The sequence below is a fragment of the Neodiprion virginianus genome, chromosome 4 (assembly GCF_021901495.1).
Source record: "Neodiprion virginianus isolate iyNeoVirg1 chromosome 4, iyNeoVirg1.1, whole genome shotgun sequence".
NCBI lineage: Eukaryota > Metazoa > Arthropoda > Insecta > Hymenoptera > Diprionidae > Neodiprion > Neodiprion virginianus.
Window position 1 is genome coordinate 15,448,766 of NC_060880.1, and position 16,041 is coordinate 15,464,806.

The 16,041-nt window shown below is 36.4% G+C and overlaps 3 protein-coding genes across 7 annotated transcripts; 1 reads left to right on the forward strand and 2 right to left on the reverse strand.

Annotated features, from left to right (window-relative positions):
* Window positions 1-109: 109 nt before the first annotated feature.
* Window positions 110-2,512, reverse strand: LOC124303466 (probable asparagine--tRNA ligase, mitochondrial). 2 transcript variants are annotated; one of them, XM_046760682.1, is made up of 5 exons: window positions 2,368-2,512; window positions 1,977-2,212; window positions 1,111-1,682; window positions 521-968; window positions 110-398 (listed from the first exon to the last, which is right to left on the reverse strand). In XM_046760682.1, the coding sequence occupies exons 2-5, from the start codon at window positions 2,118-2,120 to the stop codon at window positions 135-137; spliced, it is 1,428 nt and encodes a 475-aa protein (XP_046616638.1). In that variant the 5' UTR covers window positions 2,121-2,212; window positions 2,368-2,512; the 3' UTR covers window positions 110-134. The 2 variants fall into 2 exon arrangements, with proteins under 2 accessions (XP_046616638.1, XP_046616639.1); XM_046760683.1 differs by having other exon boundaries at window positions 110-409.
* A 4,959-nt stretch (window positions 2,513-7,471) lies between these two features.
* On the forward strand, window positions 7,472-10,248 carry LOC124302750 (ragulator complex protein LAMTOR1). Of its 4 annotated transcripts, none has more exons than XM_046759251.1 (5): window positions 7,477-7,714; window positions 8,386-8,462; window positions 8,583-8,672; window positions 9,170-9,368; window positions 9,457-10,248. In XM_046759251.1, exons 1-5 carry the CDS (start codon window positions 7,664-7,666, stop codon window positions 9,544-9,546), a joined length of 507 nt encoding a protein of 168 aa, XP_046615207.1. In that variant the 5' UTR covers window positions 7,477-7,663; the 3' UTR covers window positions 9,547-10,248. The 4 variants fall into 4 exon arrangements, with proteins under 4 accessions (XP_046615210.1, XP_046615211.1, XP_046615207.1 ...); XM_046759253.1 differs by having other exon boundaries at window positions 7,480-7,703; XM_046759254.1 differs by lacking the exon at window positions 8,583-8,672 and having other exon boundaries at window positions 7,472-7,714.
* An 886-nt stretch (window positions 10,249-11,134) lies between these two features.
* On the reverse strand, window positions 11,135-12,667 carry LOC124302749 (protein YIPF1). The gene is made up of 4 exons (XM_046759250.1): window positions 12,325-12,667; window positions 11,832-12,217; window positions 11,567-11,747; window positions 11,135-11,452 (listed from the first exon to the last, which is right to left on the reverse strand). Exons 1-4 carry the CDS (start codon window positions 12,527-12,529, stop codon window positions 11,271-11,273), a joined length of 954 nt encoding a protein of 317 aa, XP_046615206.1. The 5' UTR covers window positions 12,530-12,667; the 3' UTR covers window positions 11,135-11,270.
* Window positions 12,668-16,041: the final 3,374 nt, after the last annotated feature.

A 16,041-nucleotide genomic window follows, 5' to 3' on the forward strand; every position in this document is an offset into this window, starting at 1 on the left:
TTGTGCAATGATTGAAAGAAGAGAAAGCATAGAATCTTTCCAACCATCTTTGGTCTTGATCTGATTAATACTAACTGCAGTGGTACGTTTGAATAAAAACAAGTAATCGTACTCAGTGTAGAGCACATCTTTATTCAAAATTTGCAGTTGTGAGGCCACCTAGGAAACGGAATAGTATCTTTGATGTTTGGTATGCCCATTATGGTCTGCAAATAACGTTCGAAACCCATTCCGAAACCACTGGAGGGTACATTTCCATATTTACGAAGTTCTAAGTACCAATCTAGGTTTGGGGTAAGCGAAGATAGCTTTGACTGTAACACGTCGTAGTTATCTTCGCGCATACTGCCTCCTATCAATTCCCCGACGATGGGTGCCAAAAGATCCATTGCCGCCGCCTTCGAAAGATCATTGAATAAAAGAAACAAAAGAACCAGATTTTTAAGATCTTTTTTTTTTCCCAAGTTGAAAACGGGCAATGTGAAAGCATAAATATAAGAAGGGGATAATTTCTCCTTACCTTTGTCGGGTCATGGGAAGCTTCTTTCATATAAAAAGGCTTGCTATCTTTTGGAAAGTCAACAATAAATATCGGTACTCCGCTGGTATGATGCATTAGAAATAGTTCGTGCTCTTTTGTAAGGCTCTCTCCATATTTAAGAGGCAAACTTAATCGATCTGTATTCTTCTCCAATATTTTTATAGCTTCATCGTAGCTGATTATATCAAAAGTCTTATGTAGCCAATCTGGCTCTGGTGCTCCATGAATACGAAGATCTGAAGCACCCTTATCGAAGACATAATTAGTCACGCTTTTCAACAATAATTCAGCCTCTTTAGCTAGCTCCTCAATATTTTTAGTAAAAGCTATCTCAGTCTCGATCATGTAAAACTCGGACAGGTGCAATCGAGACTTTGAATTCTCTGCTCTAAAAGTCGGACCAAAAGAGAAAACCTTGGACAATCCTCTGAAATTGTTTTTCAATTTTGTTTAACGATTTAAACAGCGGAATGTGACTAAGATAAACCTCAGACTGGGGTGATATTGTTTAAAAAAAAAAAAATAGGTAAACTGTATGCAGCAGCTATATTGAATCTTTGCCCATTCACCTTACTACGGATTCCAACTGTAGCTGACCAGAAACCGTGAGAAATACTTTAGTGTTGAAGTAAGCCTCTTCGTCTGATACACCTTCCTTTTTCATGGATTTCAAAAGCCCCTCATTTGCTGGTCTGACTGAAAACACTTCCCCTGCACCTTCGCAGTCATTGGAAGTTAAAACTGGTGTGTGGATTCCGACAAAGCCTTGACTTCTAAGGTGATCTCCTATAGCCGCAGTGGCCAAATCTCGTATTCTCAGCAGGCTCCCAAAGCTATTTGTTCTCGGTCTCATATGCAAATACTGCCTAATGTATTCTTGCGAATATTTTTTCCTAGGCACAAACGGATAACCATCTGAAACAACGCATTCCCCAACAACTGAAATGGTTTCCGCTCTTAGTTCTACTCTCCCATTCGGTCCCATTGCTATATCACCCTCTACTGAGATGCTGCTTCCATAGGTCAAGTTACTCGGCTTAACTGATTTCGGTATTACGACTTGCAAGTGCTCACTGCACGAGCCGTCTGAAACATCGATAAACACGTTCTCCTTCATGTTTCGCAGCGCTTTGACCCAGCCCTGAATGAAAAACCAAGTAAATGGCGCGATATTAGTAAGTCGATTGTTGTGGATGTCTTTTTTTTCGGCATTTAATAGACGGATGACGAGGCTCATTTGTCAAACGCACTCCCGTGTAAAGAATAATGAATACCACAGATTGTTCGAGATCGAGTATGCGGCAATGATTCGTCTGTTGAATCCGTTCGGATTACAAGCGTTGAAATTTAATTGCGAAAGATTGGCAGGTATAACTGCCATCATAATTTATCATGGTGAGAGAGAGAGAGAAAGCTAACGTCAGTGAAGGCCAACCTTAATTATTCTCCGTTTTCCTACTGCATCGGATACGTTTGTTTCGGATATCCTGGCACAGCTGTATACATTGCGTCTTACAGCGATACTATTCGCGAGAAACAAGCTCCGCGGTACTTCGAGTATCAATTTAACAAACGCCATTCTTCTGCTTTTTCTGTCAAGCAAAAAATTTCAACAGACAAACCAAACCATTCGCAGAGTACGACGACGTCTCCATTGGCACGACTACCCGTCTGCAAGTATATAGATACGCGCATTAAAATTATCGTATACGTAACTATAGTTTACAAAGTATAAAATAAATATATTCTGTGTATACATGAACATACGATGATCACCGAATATTTTATTTTTGTTAAATAATTTTTATACGCGATGGGATAAATACCTTTTACCCACTTCGACCGTGATCGCAATTATGCTATAATTTCGGTCTAGTTTACCTCCCCCAACATCCATATGCCGTTGACTGAAGAATATGGAGGTACTCATCCTTATGTCCCATAGTGTGTTGGCCATAGAGGTATAAGAATAGAGTACGGAAGGTGGAAGCTCTGTAAAGAGAGAAACCTCTCCGCCTTGTAGAAGGTCTTGTGCATACTAACTTCGATTACCAGGTAATCGATTGTATTTGACATTTGTAGGTGGCTTATACAAATCACATATCTCTTTTTGAACGACCTTTTCAACATTTACAACTCCACCCTTCGGAAACTTGACAATATAGTCAATTCTCACTTCTTGAAATTAAATAAATATGCAACCGTGCAATGTCTAACTATCCTTGTTTCAACTTTCTTTGATGCGGAGTTGTAGATTATAACTGTAAGTATCTTTTGTCAACGGTAGTACGTACAGCCGACTGGATAAAAATTTAAATCAGTTTTATCAGTTATTGAAAAGCAACCGTTGATTTTGCAACAATGTTATTTATGTAATTCTGAATATTTCAAAATTTGCCTTGTGAGAAAGAGATTTTTTTCCCACGTTTTCTAGCGCTTTGAAAAACTACGAATTGACAATAAATAATAATCAATATTTAGCATTTTAACAATCAAGGGCGTTGCCTATGCCTCAAAGAGCGCGCGCGAACAGAGACTCACGATCTTCCTTCTCATTTCCTCATTTTTGAAGATAATTAGGTTCTTAGGGGGTCATTTTGAAGATAAAGAATAGATCTGTGTCGCCTATTTTGCCGAATTTGCGATTTCGCTTTCAGATTTGCGAAAAACGTACTTGAAACTATGTTATCTTTGAAGTGAGACACAACGGACAGTGAATTTTTTTTCGAAATTCGGCGAAACAGGCGACACAGATCTATTCTTTATCTTCAATGGGAGCTTTCCAGCAAGGAGACACAGTATGACACTGTGTTACACGGTTGATCACTGTGCCTTGGTGCTTGTTGGAACGCTTTGAGGTTCTTAATTCAGTCACTAGAGTCCGCTCATGCATTATACGAAAAATCTAGGAACACTGAGCGCTCCAGGAAAAAAAAAACATTTGTGAAACGCGTGTAGATTATCATTGCATTTAATAAATAAATATAAACAATACCATGCGTTGAAAATAAAATCTCTAACTAAAAAACTGGCAGCAATGAATCCGACACAATGTCCAACCATGCTCCGCAACTGTGTCCGACTGTGTCGTTCTGCGTCGTTGTTGGAAAGCACCATGTTCGACACAGTGTCGCTCTGTGTCGCTCTGTGTCGTTGCTAGAAAGCTCCCAAAATGACTCCCTAAGAACCTAATTATCTTCAAAAATGAGGAAATGACAAGGAAAATCACGAAGCATAAAACAGCAAATTTTTCGCGCCCCCGACAACTCTCAATCCACGAACCACCCCTCAAATCTTCGAAGCCCAGAAGGCCGCGCATAAGAAACAGTAAATTCACGACCGACAGACGACAAAAAACTGTAATATAAATATACGTACATATGTACATAAATACAATAGCTTTGTATACCTATAGCTTACGTGTAATACTTCTGTGATTTATGTTTAGTTAGTTATATGTATTACTATGCCAAAAATTTGCTAGTCATATCGTTATAATTATATATCTGATTATTCATTCCAGGAATACTTTCTGCAGTCTGACCGAACTGCGTGTATAGGGTGATTCAGAAAAAAAAATGAATTTTTTTTTCCTTTCGAAACAGGTTCAAAAGTTTCATTCAGGTATACAAAGACACTAGTTAAAATTTAAGATTTTAATATTAATAATCAGGGGTGGCGCATAGCACTTTTCGATTTTCCATAAGAATAACATAGGATAAATGTTGTTTGCTTCTTCTAGTTTTTATAACTAGCTAACGAAGCGTCGTAAAAAAAATCTAAAGACGGGTTTTTGTAGGAAATTGAATGCTCTACAAAAAAGGAAGCGTACATTTTACTTTAAATAGATGATAACTAATAATTAATTTTGGCAACAATGACGTACTACTTTCCATAGTTTGCGCTTTCTATAGAATTTATTTAGCCATATAATGTATACAATGCTCGATGCCTTGTTATGATATCAATTTTCTCGATCAAGATTACTGTCATGTTTCACTTATACTGTTTCAATTTAATTTCTATGAGATCCTTTTCATACAGATTTCGTGATTATGTTTATTAAGTTTAAACGAGTTTGATTTCACTTTTATCATTTTATATTATTTTTTATCATTTTGTATTTGTTTGGTGCAAACCCGATCATGGTTGGGAGGTAGGGACGGGTTAGGTGGGTCTCTGTTTGATAGCAATCTGTACGTGGTGCGACCTAGGAGATTGATGATATTTTCGTTGTTATATCATGAATTTGCTAACAGCTATTCGTTGCAATTTTCAATTTGAAACGACCTGTGACGACGTCTGGCCGGTATTCATAAATAGTTACGTATTATTTTCGAAACTGTATTAGGAACAGCTCTCACCCGATCAAGCTATGCTTTGAGCTGACTCAAGACAGTCCTGCAAATCGAACCTGACTATGAATACCGGCTATTAGACTATTACCAATCACGTGATCGCATTGCGTAGAAATACGGACGCCGGTGAATATAATTTTCGTTGAAATACTGAGAATGTATATCTATATCAACATACGTAAGGGGGAATTCTACGTCACGTCAATTAAAAAATGACCTCGTATTTTTTCAATCTATTCATACTCTTTTTCACATGAAATAAAGGTAAAAAGAATCGATACGCATTTTGGTGTTCGTCCGAATTATGTTTGTTTTGGAAAGTTATAAGACAATCATTAAATTTTGATGCAAAAGGAGCGCGCATATATCCGGTTCTATTCAACGTGGAGACATCATTTACAGTGCATTCGGAAGGTGAACGAATAAGCTTTCATAAAAAAAATGTAATGTTGAACATTATTGAATATCCCAATTTTTACAAACAATTCAAATGTTTGACGATTTTTACCTCATTAATGAAAAGTTTTTGAATTATAAGAAAAATAGTTTCGGGTTCCTTATTAAATTCTGTATTACTAGTAAATTTTTCAAGTGGAATCTGAAAGGAGTCTATTTTTTTTCTATTATTCATCAGGTGCTGCGTCGTGCCGAGCGCGGCACACTGGGCTGTTTAAAAGTATTTGAAACCGAATGCCCGTGAGGGGTGGTGGAGGCTAGCCGCGTCACCCGCCCCACTCCAGCGACAGCTCGGATACTCCGTCTCACTTGTTTCTTTACTCTCTCTCTCTCTCTCTCTCGCCACGATTAACGCGGGAAGCGGAGTAGCCCGTGCTTTCTAGCTAAGCAACGCCCTTAAGAAGAAAAATATGGTTTGATAAGTACGTCAATATTATACAGAAGATAAAATACATTTTTTAGCTGCTTTTCGTCACATTTTTAAAAAGTCGTATTACTGAAAGACAATTTTAACAGTTTATCAAAATTTAAAATAAATGCAAAAGTCTTCTATTCTTCGTTCCAGTTAAATTGCAACGAACCTCGTGATAGATTCATTTTCATTATTCATGCTTATTGTATTTATTCCCAAGAACTTGCGTAATTTTTCTTAATTAAAACCCAATGACTGATTCCAAATTTTGGGAAAAATTTATAAAATAGGTTCATCCTTCTACATATCATCAACGTGCTTCTCGCAAAAAGAAAAGTGTTTCAGAATTTTTCGGATATTTTCAAAACTTGAGATATCGAATTTTTTCAACTCATAATTTTAAAAGTGCTCAACAAAGCAAACAAAAAGTCTGCATAAGCACTTTCTTGAAATGATTGGAACTAAAAATAAAATATTTCAACATTTTTTCAAAATATTTGCAGCTCAAAGTTGACTACGTAAAAAACTTTGAAAAAATAAATTGAGCGTCTTAGAAATTCTAATATCGCCTGTAAAAGATTTGATATATTCATGTAAATATAAACAATACACGAACATGTATTTGCTTGATATTTATTTTTCCGTTATGTAATTTCGGCGTATATATTTCTTGTACGGGATTTTCTCAACTTTTCAATTTCACGATGACGACTGTATGTTATCAACGTTTTGCACGTGATAGTTGTTTGTTTTCAAGAACTTCTCTTACGTGCGTTGTTAGTTGCTTGGTTGATAATACGTGAAACTACTATACCCCCAAACCCGGTCAAACTCAGCAAACTGTTACGAAAAATAACTCGTTATCAGTCTTTACATATCCTCAGTCAACGTTCCCTATGAAACATCTAAAAATGATCAATAAACATTAGTACATACATATAAATGAGAAGCAGCTTTTGGTTATATGCGCTAGAGCTAGATTAACGTCTGGGACTACTGCCTAACTACAATTGTTTCAATTTTCACGAATCAACGATCCACTATCAGATGTCGAAACTTCACTATCCAACACCACCAAACGATCAACAAACGATTGCCAGCATGGGTAATTGCATTTCAATGCAATTCACAGTTAACGAGGAGTTGTCGTAAGTTAGACGTTCTGGGATTGAACAAACTCCCGGAATTGGCGCCTAACTAGAGTCGTCTTATTTATTTTATTTTTTTTGACTGGCTTAGGGGAGGGCTATGTTTCTCAATTTTTTCAGGTAATTGGAGGACTATTGAATGTTGGAGAAACGCTAATAAACACCAACATACGACGAACAAACGATTCTGCACAAGCAAAATTCAAATAAATCCCAAAATACAACTGTGAGGGGTTAATGTCACTGAACTCCCTAGCCGGTGTTGTTCTAATAATAACAACGTAACTATTAACTATCAAGGCCGTGTTTGTAAATTGACTGACAGTACTGAAAATTCCCTAGGACAGAGTCGGAGCTATTCACGAACTTGGAAGCGCAAAAGAGATGAAAGATTGCTGACGGTACTGTCAGTTAATTTTCGAACACGGCCCAAACCTCGGGTACTCACTACAGAGAGAAACCTATCAAACACAAACGATCACAGATTACTTTTCGAGGTACTGGTCTAGACTATTTTGTATTACCAGGTTTTAGTGGGGGCGAAACTGGTCATCGGTACGACGACGTCGGCAATCTGAACGATTATAAAAACATTGAAGTTACTGACAAATGCGTAATTGGTTACGTGTTGTTGCACAACAATGATAGAATATTTGTTCATATAATTATACGAAGTCATAAAAAATATACTTGACACAGTTTAGACTTATTATTTACATAAAGTGGTTGAAACAACAGTCACTATGGGATGTTGCCCAAGCCTTTGCAAAGAAGACAATGGGCCGCAGGTATGTCAGATGTAAAGTACTTGGACTAATCCTTGTCTTTTATTTTGAGTTTATTTCTGCTCCTTTGCTCATCATTCTCACGTCTACTACTTTAGAATTGATACGTGAGTTTCAGTAAAGGCACTTATCAAACTAGTCTCAATCATCATCAATCGTAAAGGTACAAATTTTGTGTAGGCATTTCGTCGCCACGATTGTATTTTTATTTATATGCTGTATTTTTCCATTACCATAAACGACTTTGACAGCTCTGAAATGTTAATTTGATGCCACTTCTCGTTCGGCGAAAAAATAACTATTTAACATTCCATTTTTGCATATCTACAATGAGGCACATCATCTAGGAGATGAAAAATATAAAAATTATAGTGACAAGTAAAGCCACGGACACACGAACGATCTCCAAGTGCGATGTCATCATTATTATTAACTACAATATCTGGCGATTTTTCCATTATTTCTGCCCCCCTGTGGTATTTTTATTTACCTTATTTCGCGATAATCTACCCAGATAACTTTGATCTACTGATACTGCTGTAATAATTATCGTTTATTGAAACTCATTAATTGACTTGAAATGCTTTCACCAACATTTCTCTCACAACAGTAGATTAAGACTGAGTAGACTAATTACTTCTAAGGTCCTAACCTGTATCTTAATTTGACTGACTTGTATTTTCAGGGTGACGCAGCTAACGAGAGAACACGTTTGCTGGTAAATCCGGTCAGCAATACACCAAATATCCCAACAGCTCACAGGTGATTGATCAGACTTTAAAGCATGCGTAAAAAGTATTTGTGTTCCATTCTTTTTATTATAGTGACTGTCACTTATATAATATCAAATGCTTTTTTGCTTCTTATTTTATTATTTTCCAGTGACGATTATGTTAATCCATATGCGAACCCTGTCCCAAAGAAGACTGATGAACAAAGCGCACTGAACCGAATCTTGCAGGAAACTGCCGCGTAAGTATTTTTTATTTATTTTTTTTTTGAATTTGTATCATATTTATTTTGCTGTTTCCTAAACTTGAGCTATACCTTCTTAGTTCTCTGCATCGAATGCATGCTACTGCTGCACGTTGGCTTAGTACCAAGTTTATATTTAAATTGTCTCTCGGACAAGCTTACTATACCTTTGAGTAATGCTTTAGAATTTCACGATTTCTGTTTTTCTTTGTGCATTTCAAGTTCTGTTTTATACTAACATAGCATGGTAGCCTAGCTTCTACAGTTTGAGCCTCGGAATTGGCTTCTCCATCAACTTTTCAACTCGAGGTTTAATAATTTTCTAAATTATACCTATTTTGTAAATACTTTGCTGACCGTTAATTTAATTCTCTGTGACTTATTTGAAGCAGTAAAAATAACAAACAAATGTTATAAGAATCATTTGACAAAGTTACATTCAATAAAAAATTCGGCTCGATTTTGCCACCTCTAATTTTCATCTCCTTTATCAGCAATGTGATCGATGTCGGTGCTCTCGACTCGCACAATTTGGAACAGCACGAATACATGGATAGGTCAAAAGCATATGCGAAAAGAATAGAAGTTATCGGTGTTCAAATACCTGACCATCCGCCATGTCTATTAAAAGATATACCAGCACCCGAAAGAGTATTGGCTGGGGAAGGGCTGCCCCAGCAGGATCGAGAAATGGTAAATAATAACTTCCACTAATATGAAATAGAAATGATGAAGTAGTGAAATTTCTATGATTTCATTGCTTATCTAAATATTTTCACAGGTTACAGATATGATGAACAGTGCGGTAACCGCGTTGAGCGAGATACAGGTGGAACATAAAGAAGATTTAGTCGTACCCTTCCTGTCGTGACTGCATTTCAATCAGATGGAAGCTTGAGCCTAAAATTTTAATATGTCTAATGACATTTATAACAGCTGTAAGAAGAAAATCAAATTTTCTACTCGTTAATACATTTAATTCTTGTTACAGATCAAAGGTATAGATACTCTACTTGTTCGCCACAAAATCTTTATTGCAATTCAATTTTGACTTTTACACTTAGCAGCAATGGAAACATATATTAATTTAGGTCATGCTAATTCTATGCTTGTCAGAAACTCTCGATACTAGATATATCCCCCGATTTTTATTATTAACTGGTTCTAACTTTTTTTTTTCATTTTTTTTAGTGTATCACCGTTGCATCGCTAAATATTGTTTATCGTGTAATCACTCGCGAATCGATTCTATGAAAACCGTAGTTTTAAATGATTGTAAATAACGGTTTTCTCTCGTAACGTTTTAAAGTATTACTCGGACGTGTTAATAAACCAGCATTATGAAATTCTTTTGAACTATGTTTAAAAATCCCACTTTTTGTGGATGACAAGGTTGCATATTATGCTTATCATATTGTACAAATTGGCTGACGGGAACAGTGAGACGCTAGCGCAGGCTTGATTGGACAATGTATTTTGTTGAATGACAAATACAAAATGTTGAATACCCATGGCGTTAAAAAAAGGCTTTTCATGTGAATATGATGTAATAAAAAATTTGTTTCATTTGTAATACAAATGGTATCTTTGTTCATTAACAATAGTTTGAGGTTTTAGGGTAGAGTCAAACTACCTATAGATATAAAGAATTCGCTTGCAGTTGCGTTAACATAAATAAATAAATAAATAAATAAATATGAGAAGTTATCAGAAGAGGATAACAAGACGACTACTCACTAGGGTGGTTGAAAAAAATAAAATTTTATTCGCTTTTACCCCCTTCTAATATTGGTGTTTCATAGAAAAAAAGATCTCGAAAGATTAGCTCTTGAGCTCAGTCTAACAGGTCACTACTGTAATTTTAATTTCCCTTTCATTCAACATGAGAAAATTTCACTTTTCGTTAAAAATTAAAATATTCGTAAACTATTCAATATTTTTGAAATCCATGCATAGATAGAATCTTGAAGGTGATTCTCTTTACGGTAAAAATTGGTAGTTTTCAGATGACTGTAATGTGAATTCTAATGATGATGACTATGATATGTTATAGCGGTTTGAAAAGCTCGTAAATCAGCTGCAACGATCTATACATGAATTTAAAAAATAACGAATAGTTTACGAGTATTATAACTTTTAACGAAGAGTGTAATTTTCCCATGTTAAGTGAATGGGAAATAAAAATTAATATAGCAACCTATTGAGATTTGACTTCGGTATCTCATCTTTTGGGAGGATTTTTTTATATCATAAACGAACATTTGAGCAGGTACGAGCGGGAAAAAATAACTTTCTTTTAACCACCCAACTACTGACATTCGATTTTTTGTCCAAACACGTTTACATATTACTATCATATATATACAACTAATCAGGAATATATATATACAATATTAGTAGCTGATTTATTTATCAATACCACTTATTTAAATTGAACAGCGAATAATTACTTGACATGGTATTAATATGTAATATAAGGGCAATCAATTTTTTTTTTTTTTTTTGAAATTTGCTACGTCGATGTACTCAATGAGACGTTTATCATACAATCTTGTGTGTAATTGACAATTGAATTAAGTATAGTTTAAAGCTAGTCTAAGTTGGTGACGAACTGTTATTCACTGCTTTAACAACTGACGCAACTGTTGTTACAACTTCGATAATTTGGCTGGCACTAGGAGTAGATCGTGGATTGTGGAAAAAATACATCTTGAAACCAGCAGCAAGTAAGAAATGCATTCCTAGGATTGTTATAGCATAAATAGCTTTGTGCTTACCTGAAAACGAACAAAATAAACTTTAAAATTCCACATCTATGATTGACTACAGCACAGAACAGTAATTCATTTCTCAAATATTGTTCTTAATGTAATCCGTAGCTTATCTTTTACCAGCTATAACTGGTGACAAAGAGCGCAACAACACTCCACCAGACATGAATGCAGCGATTGCGACAAGTGTCCATTGTAGCCAACCAATCTGTATAGTCCACAGAAAGGCGACGGGTATGTAAATGCTCAGGGAGTATCCATAGAGGCACAGGAGTTCCAGGATCCCAGGAGCAGTATTCGACTACAGCAAAGGAAAATGTTAGTTTTCAAGAAGTGAGTTGATGTCCATTTGTTTTGCGAATGATTTCACTTTTCTGAAATTCACCTCGATTAATTCGTTGTCATCTTCTCGCTTGCTGGTAGACCATTTCAGAGCGCCCCAAAGTGCAAGGGGTAACAGCCAGGCGTACATAAAAATGGCGGTAGCGGCATAAGAAACTATATGGAAATCGTACCGCCAGTGAAATCCCTGCGAATTTGCTGTCTGAAGGTAATTAGCCATATTCCCACTAATCGCTATGGCAAATATCAATGTGACACAGACCCAGAACGGGCCGTAAAGATCAGGCTTTGGCCGGATGTGGGATTCGAGATAATTCTCGCCCCCTCGCGGTATTATGGACCTGATTATCCTTTGCACAACGTCGTCAGTGTCGACATTGAAGAATTTCTGGTAGTATTCGATGCTCCAGAAATTGTGCTGCAGTTCTTCTGCGGAATTGAAAATTGTGTTTATTCTCTCGAGACAAGAAAAATTTTAAAGTAGGTTAACCTAGTTTTGCAGCAAAGAAAATAAAAAAAAAACTGTGAATACAGACGGTCATTTTTGTTCGGCATTCCTTGTAGGTCCTCGATCATTCCGATTCCCGTACTGTCATTCTGGATTCCGACGAAGCCCTGATTGTCGGGTGTATCAACATCCAGCTGAGCCTGTCCACCACCAGCGGAACGATTTATTGGTGAGTAATCTTGAAAAGATATAAATTGGGAATCCGACGATTTGTCGCCGTCCCCGTTCATCATCTTTGAATCGCTTACTGCACTTTCGTTCTACTTTCAAGTTCGATTTTGACAACCCGTACACGTTGCACCTTATTTTACTACTATTTCTCCAATCCCCGTGAACAAATCTCTGTTTACCTTAGAGCATATACTACTGGAGGTAGCCACCCGTGCCATCAGCCTCGCGAAAACTGCAGCCAAAGTGATAAGAGAGAGAAGATATACTCGTTACAGCCTGTCTCTCTCTCTCTGCATATGATTGGCTGAGAAGAAGCGTGTCGGCCAACCAGATGTAGGGCAAGAGAGACAGGTTGTAATGAGTATATCTACTCTCTCACTCCGCCACACTTTCTGTGCACGCGTGGTAGAATTCTCTTTGGCTACCACCAGTGTTATATGCTCCAAGATGTTTACTGACATGCCGAAAAATTGCCAAATATCGCCAACCACAGGTATTATTTTGAACAAGGTCTGAGGGTTCGGGGTTAAAGGTAATGCCCTATACTTACTGTCTTGCTTATGAGATTGCAGCATTGATCTACAGTGCTGAATGCGTCGGTAACGGTAGAAATTTCCTTCACCGTTTACTGTAAGTGCAACTCATAAGGTTAGATATCTTCAATAATTTTTAGTCAATGCTTGCTGCTAAGAATACTTTGCGAATGTTCCCACAGAGTGCAGCAATATATAGTATTTTCAAATTCTTTCCGCTATTTTTCGAATCAACCTGTATTGATTACCCTTACTCAACCACGCCAACAGTTTGTAGGTGGACGAAAATTTGAAATTATACATTCTTTCAAAAACATGGCGAAACAAAAAACAGCCCTAAACTCCGATCTGGTTAAACCAAAGTACTGGGTGACTGGTCTATTTTTTTTTTATAAACCATCAATTAATGGTCAAGCGTGACTGGTCTATGATGCAAAAAAAAATTTGGAACACTGATATCGTCGTTGCTCAGCCAACGATATAATACAACTGCTGCACATGACGTTGGCAAGGAGCTGAAATCCGTCAGTTCAACAAGTCAGAATGCTATGCGCGGTAACGCGGTTCTATCCATTGAAATATAGATCTATCGTGATTTCAATTCGACTGAATTGTCACAGAAAACGGGCGAAAATTAAATCCTTGATGTCGTAGTGCTATTGCCTGGATGATAAATTTTGCTGTGAAACTAATGAATAACAGGTTGACAACAGTAAAAAATGAACGTTCGAATCCCCCTAAATTTAAATGTTCCGAATCACCGCAAGATGGCAACCGTCAACACTTTCAAATCCCGTCTGCAGTCGGAAAAGCTGGATTTTTTGTTCGTATGCCGCGACCAAAAGAGAGGTACGGAATCTGTAAGTTTCCATGTATTCAGATCTGTTATTAATGTTCAACGTTTAATTAATGTACTCATTTACATTCCTGTCCGCTGCACTCATTATCAGCAATGACAATATGTTTCACGCTTCTTGTTTTCTTGACGTCGGATACATAAATAATTACAATGACATGAAATCTATCCCGAGTCACTTATAGTTTGTCTATTCGCTACGGATAAGTTTCTACATCGTTGCCACTGATTGATTTTTCATATCACTGGTTGTAAATCGAGTTACAAGCTTATTCCCCGTATAATTACACCGCTCCATCACATTAACTATTTTCTTCTGCTATACCTGTAATCTATGCAAATAAATTTTTGCGCCGTTATTAGTTTTTATCATCACCATCATTATTTAGTAATTATTTTTATCCACGCAGGCGCGATAGAAACGGTGACACAAATAGGCGCATGTATGCAACAAACGTTTGCATAACGAATAGATCGAGTCTCCCACATGTTACCACTGTGTTTACGGCACATTGTGTGTACACATTATACATAGATTCCTGTTCAATGTAAGCTATAATAATAATAAATATCATCAACATAGCCTGAAAACAAACGGCTATAATTGAAATACCCTATCATCAACATAGCCTGAAGACAAACGGCTATAATTGAAATACCCTTTTCCGTCAGCGTTCTTCGTCATGTAGACCACGTCTAATCAACGTTGTTGAAGGAATTTATAGGGCAAGTCTTTCAATGCATATTATACTCTTGGTATCGAAGCAATAATAAGTGTTGTATTCAAATTACTATTATAAAATCTTGTAATACATATAATTGCGCTAATCGTAATTCCTACATTTTTTTATATGTTGTCGTTTTTTTTCTTCCGTGGATCTTCTCATTCTACCGTATACAGAGATAATTGCGCCGCAACAAATGGCAATTTCCATTAAATTCCGTACAACGTGTTATATTGTAAATTGTTGCTTAACTCTGTGATAATTATTTGGCTACCTTCAACGATTCCGATACAGGGATATGGCGATCATCGAGTATATTATATACCTATTATATCATATATTTGTAATCGAAGGACGTTGAAAGTGAAACGCGCACGGGGATAAATGTTCCGAAATTTGTTTACCGGTCAATGTAATTCCCGATACATCAACCGAACGATTGTATATATTTAAGTACGAAATTCCTCTCCTTGTTAAAAATAACCGAAATTATAATGGTACAATACTTTGATTATACTTGAGTTTTAATTGTACTGTGTTATAAAACGGAATTACCCAAGGTTTTCTTCGTCATTCATGAAATTAAATTACCTTCTTAACGCATATGATAAACATTTTGGAAACGTTCTTTTCAACATAATATATTGATCGTCATACGTAATGGTCGAAGGCCGCGATCGAATTTAACGGCCTATTAATTTGGTACCAATTCATTTCCTAATTGAGTTTCGGCTCATAATATGATTATAATTGCTAACGATTAGTATCGATCGGAGTTTTATTCCCCGCAGATTTTACGTGAGTTGATGCATAATTGAAAACTTGTAGATTATAATAACAAGGTTAAATTGTAATAACAACAAGGACGACTCATGCGAGGATGCCTTTGTACGTCGAGCTTTCTACGCCAGCTCAGTAAACTGTTGACCATATTTTTTAATTTCACCAAGGGTTTTCCTAAGTTAGTATAACCCCTAAAAAACTTCCAAGTTTTTGTTCAAATTTTTTTAATCACTTGTCTTTTCCCTTTGATTCGGAGACCAAATATTTTTTTCTTGTTTCATAAAAATCAATTTATGTGTTTTTAAGATGAGTTTAAAAAATCGCAGGGAAGAGTGATTGAAAAAATTTGAAAATATCTTAGAATCCTTTTAGCGGTCGTACTAAAGTAGAAAAATCCTCGGTGAAATTAAAAAATTTCATGCTCAACCGTTTAACGAGTTGGCGTGGAAAGCCTCACGCACATTCACGCGTGATATAATAGAATTATAGTCGCAACGTTCAAATAATCCGGGGAAAAAAGACGGAATTTAAATATTTCCTTTGTACATTTTTAAATAACATGCATAGTAAAGAGGCGAAAACGCCTTTCACGTTTTGTGCAGGCTGTCTACGTGAGAATTTGGAATTCTTGATTCCGGACATGCATAAGAATAGTTGATTTGTTAACGATTTGTATA

Coding starts and splice junctions, on each gene's coding strand:
- LOC124302750 (XM_046759251.1), top strand. CDS start 7,664: ATGTTGCCCAAGCCTTTGCAAAGAAGACAATGGGCCGCAGGTATGTCA. Junction 7,715..8,385: donor GGGCCGCAGGTATGTCAGAT/GTAAAGTACTTG, acceptor TTGTATTTTCAG/GGTGACGCAGCTAACGAGAG. Junction 8,673..9,169: donor ATCTTGCAGGAAACTGCCGC/GTAAGTATTTTT, acceptor CTCCTTTATCAG/CAATGTGATCGATGTCGGTG.
- LOC124302749 (XM_046759250.1), bottom strand. CDS start 12,529: ATGATGAACGGGGACGGCGACAAATCGTCGGATTCCCAATTTATATCT. Junction 12,218..12,324: donor AATGCCGAACAAAAATGACC/GTCTGTATTCAC, acceptor TCAATTCCGCAG/AAGAACTGCAGCACAATTTC. Junction 11,748..11,831: donor ATGACAACGAATTAATCGAG/GTGAATTTCAGA, acceptor CCTTTGCTGTAG/TCGAATACTGCTCCTGGGAT.
- LOC124303466 (XM_046760682.1), bottom strand. CDS start 2,120: ATGGCGTTTGTTAAATTGATACTCGAAGTACCGCGGAGCTTGTTTCTC. Junction 969..1,110: donor CAGTTGGAATCCGTAGTAAG/GTGAATGGGCAA, acceptor AAACAATTTCAG/AGGATTGTCCAAGGTTTTCT. Junction 399..520: donor CTTCCCATGACCCGACAAAG/GTAAGGAGAAAT, acceptor GATCTTTCGAAG/GCGGCGGCAATGGATCTTTT.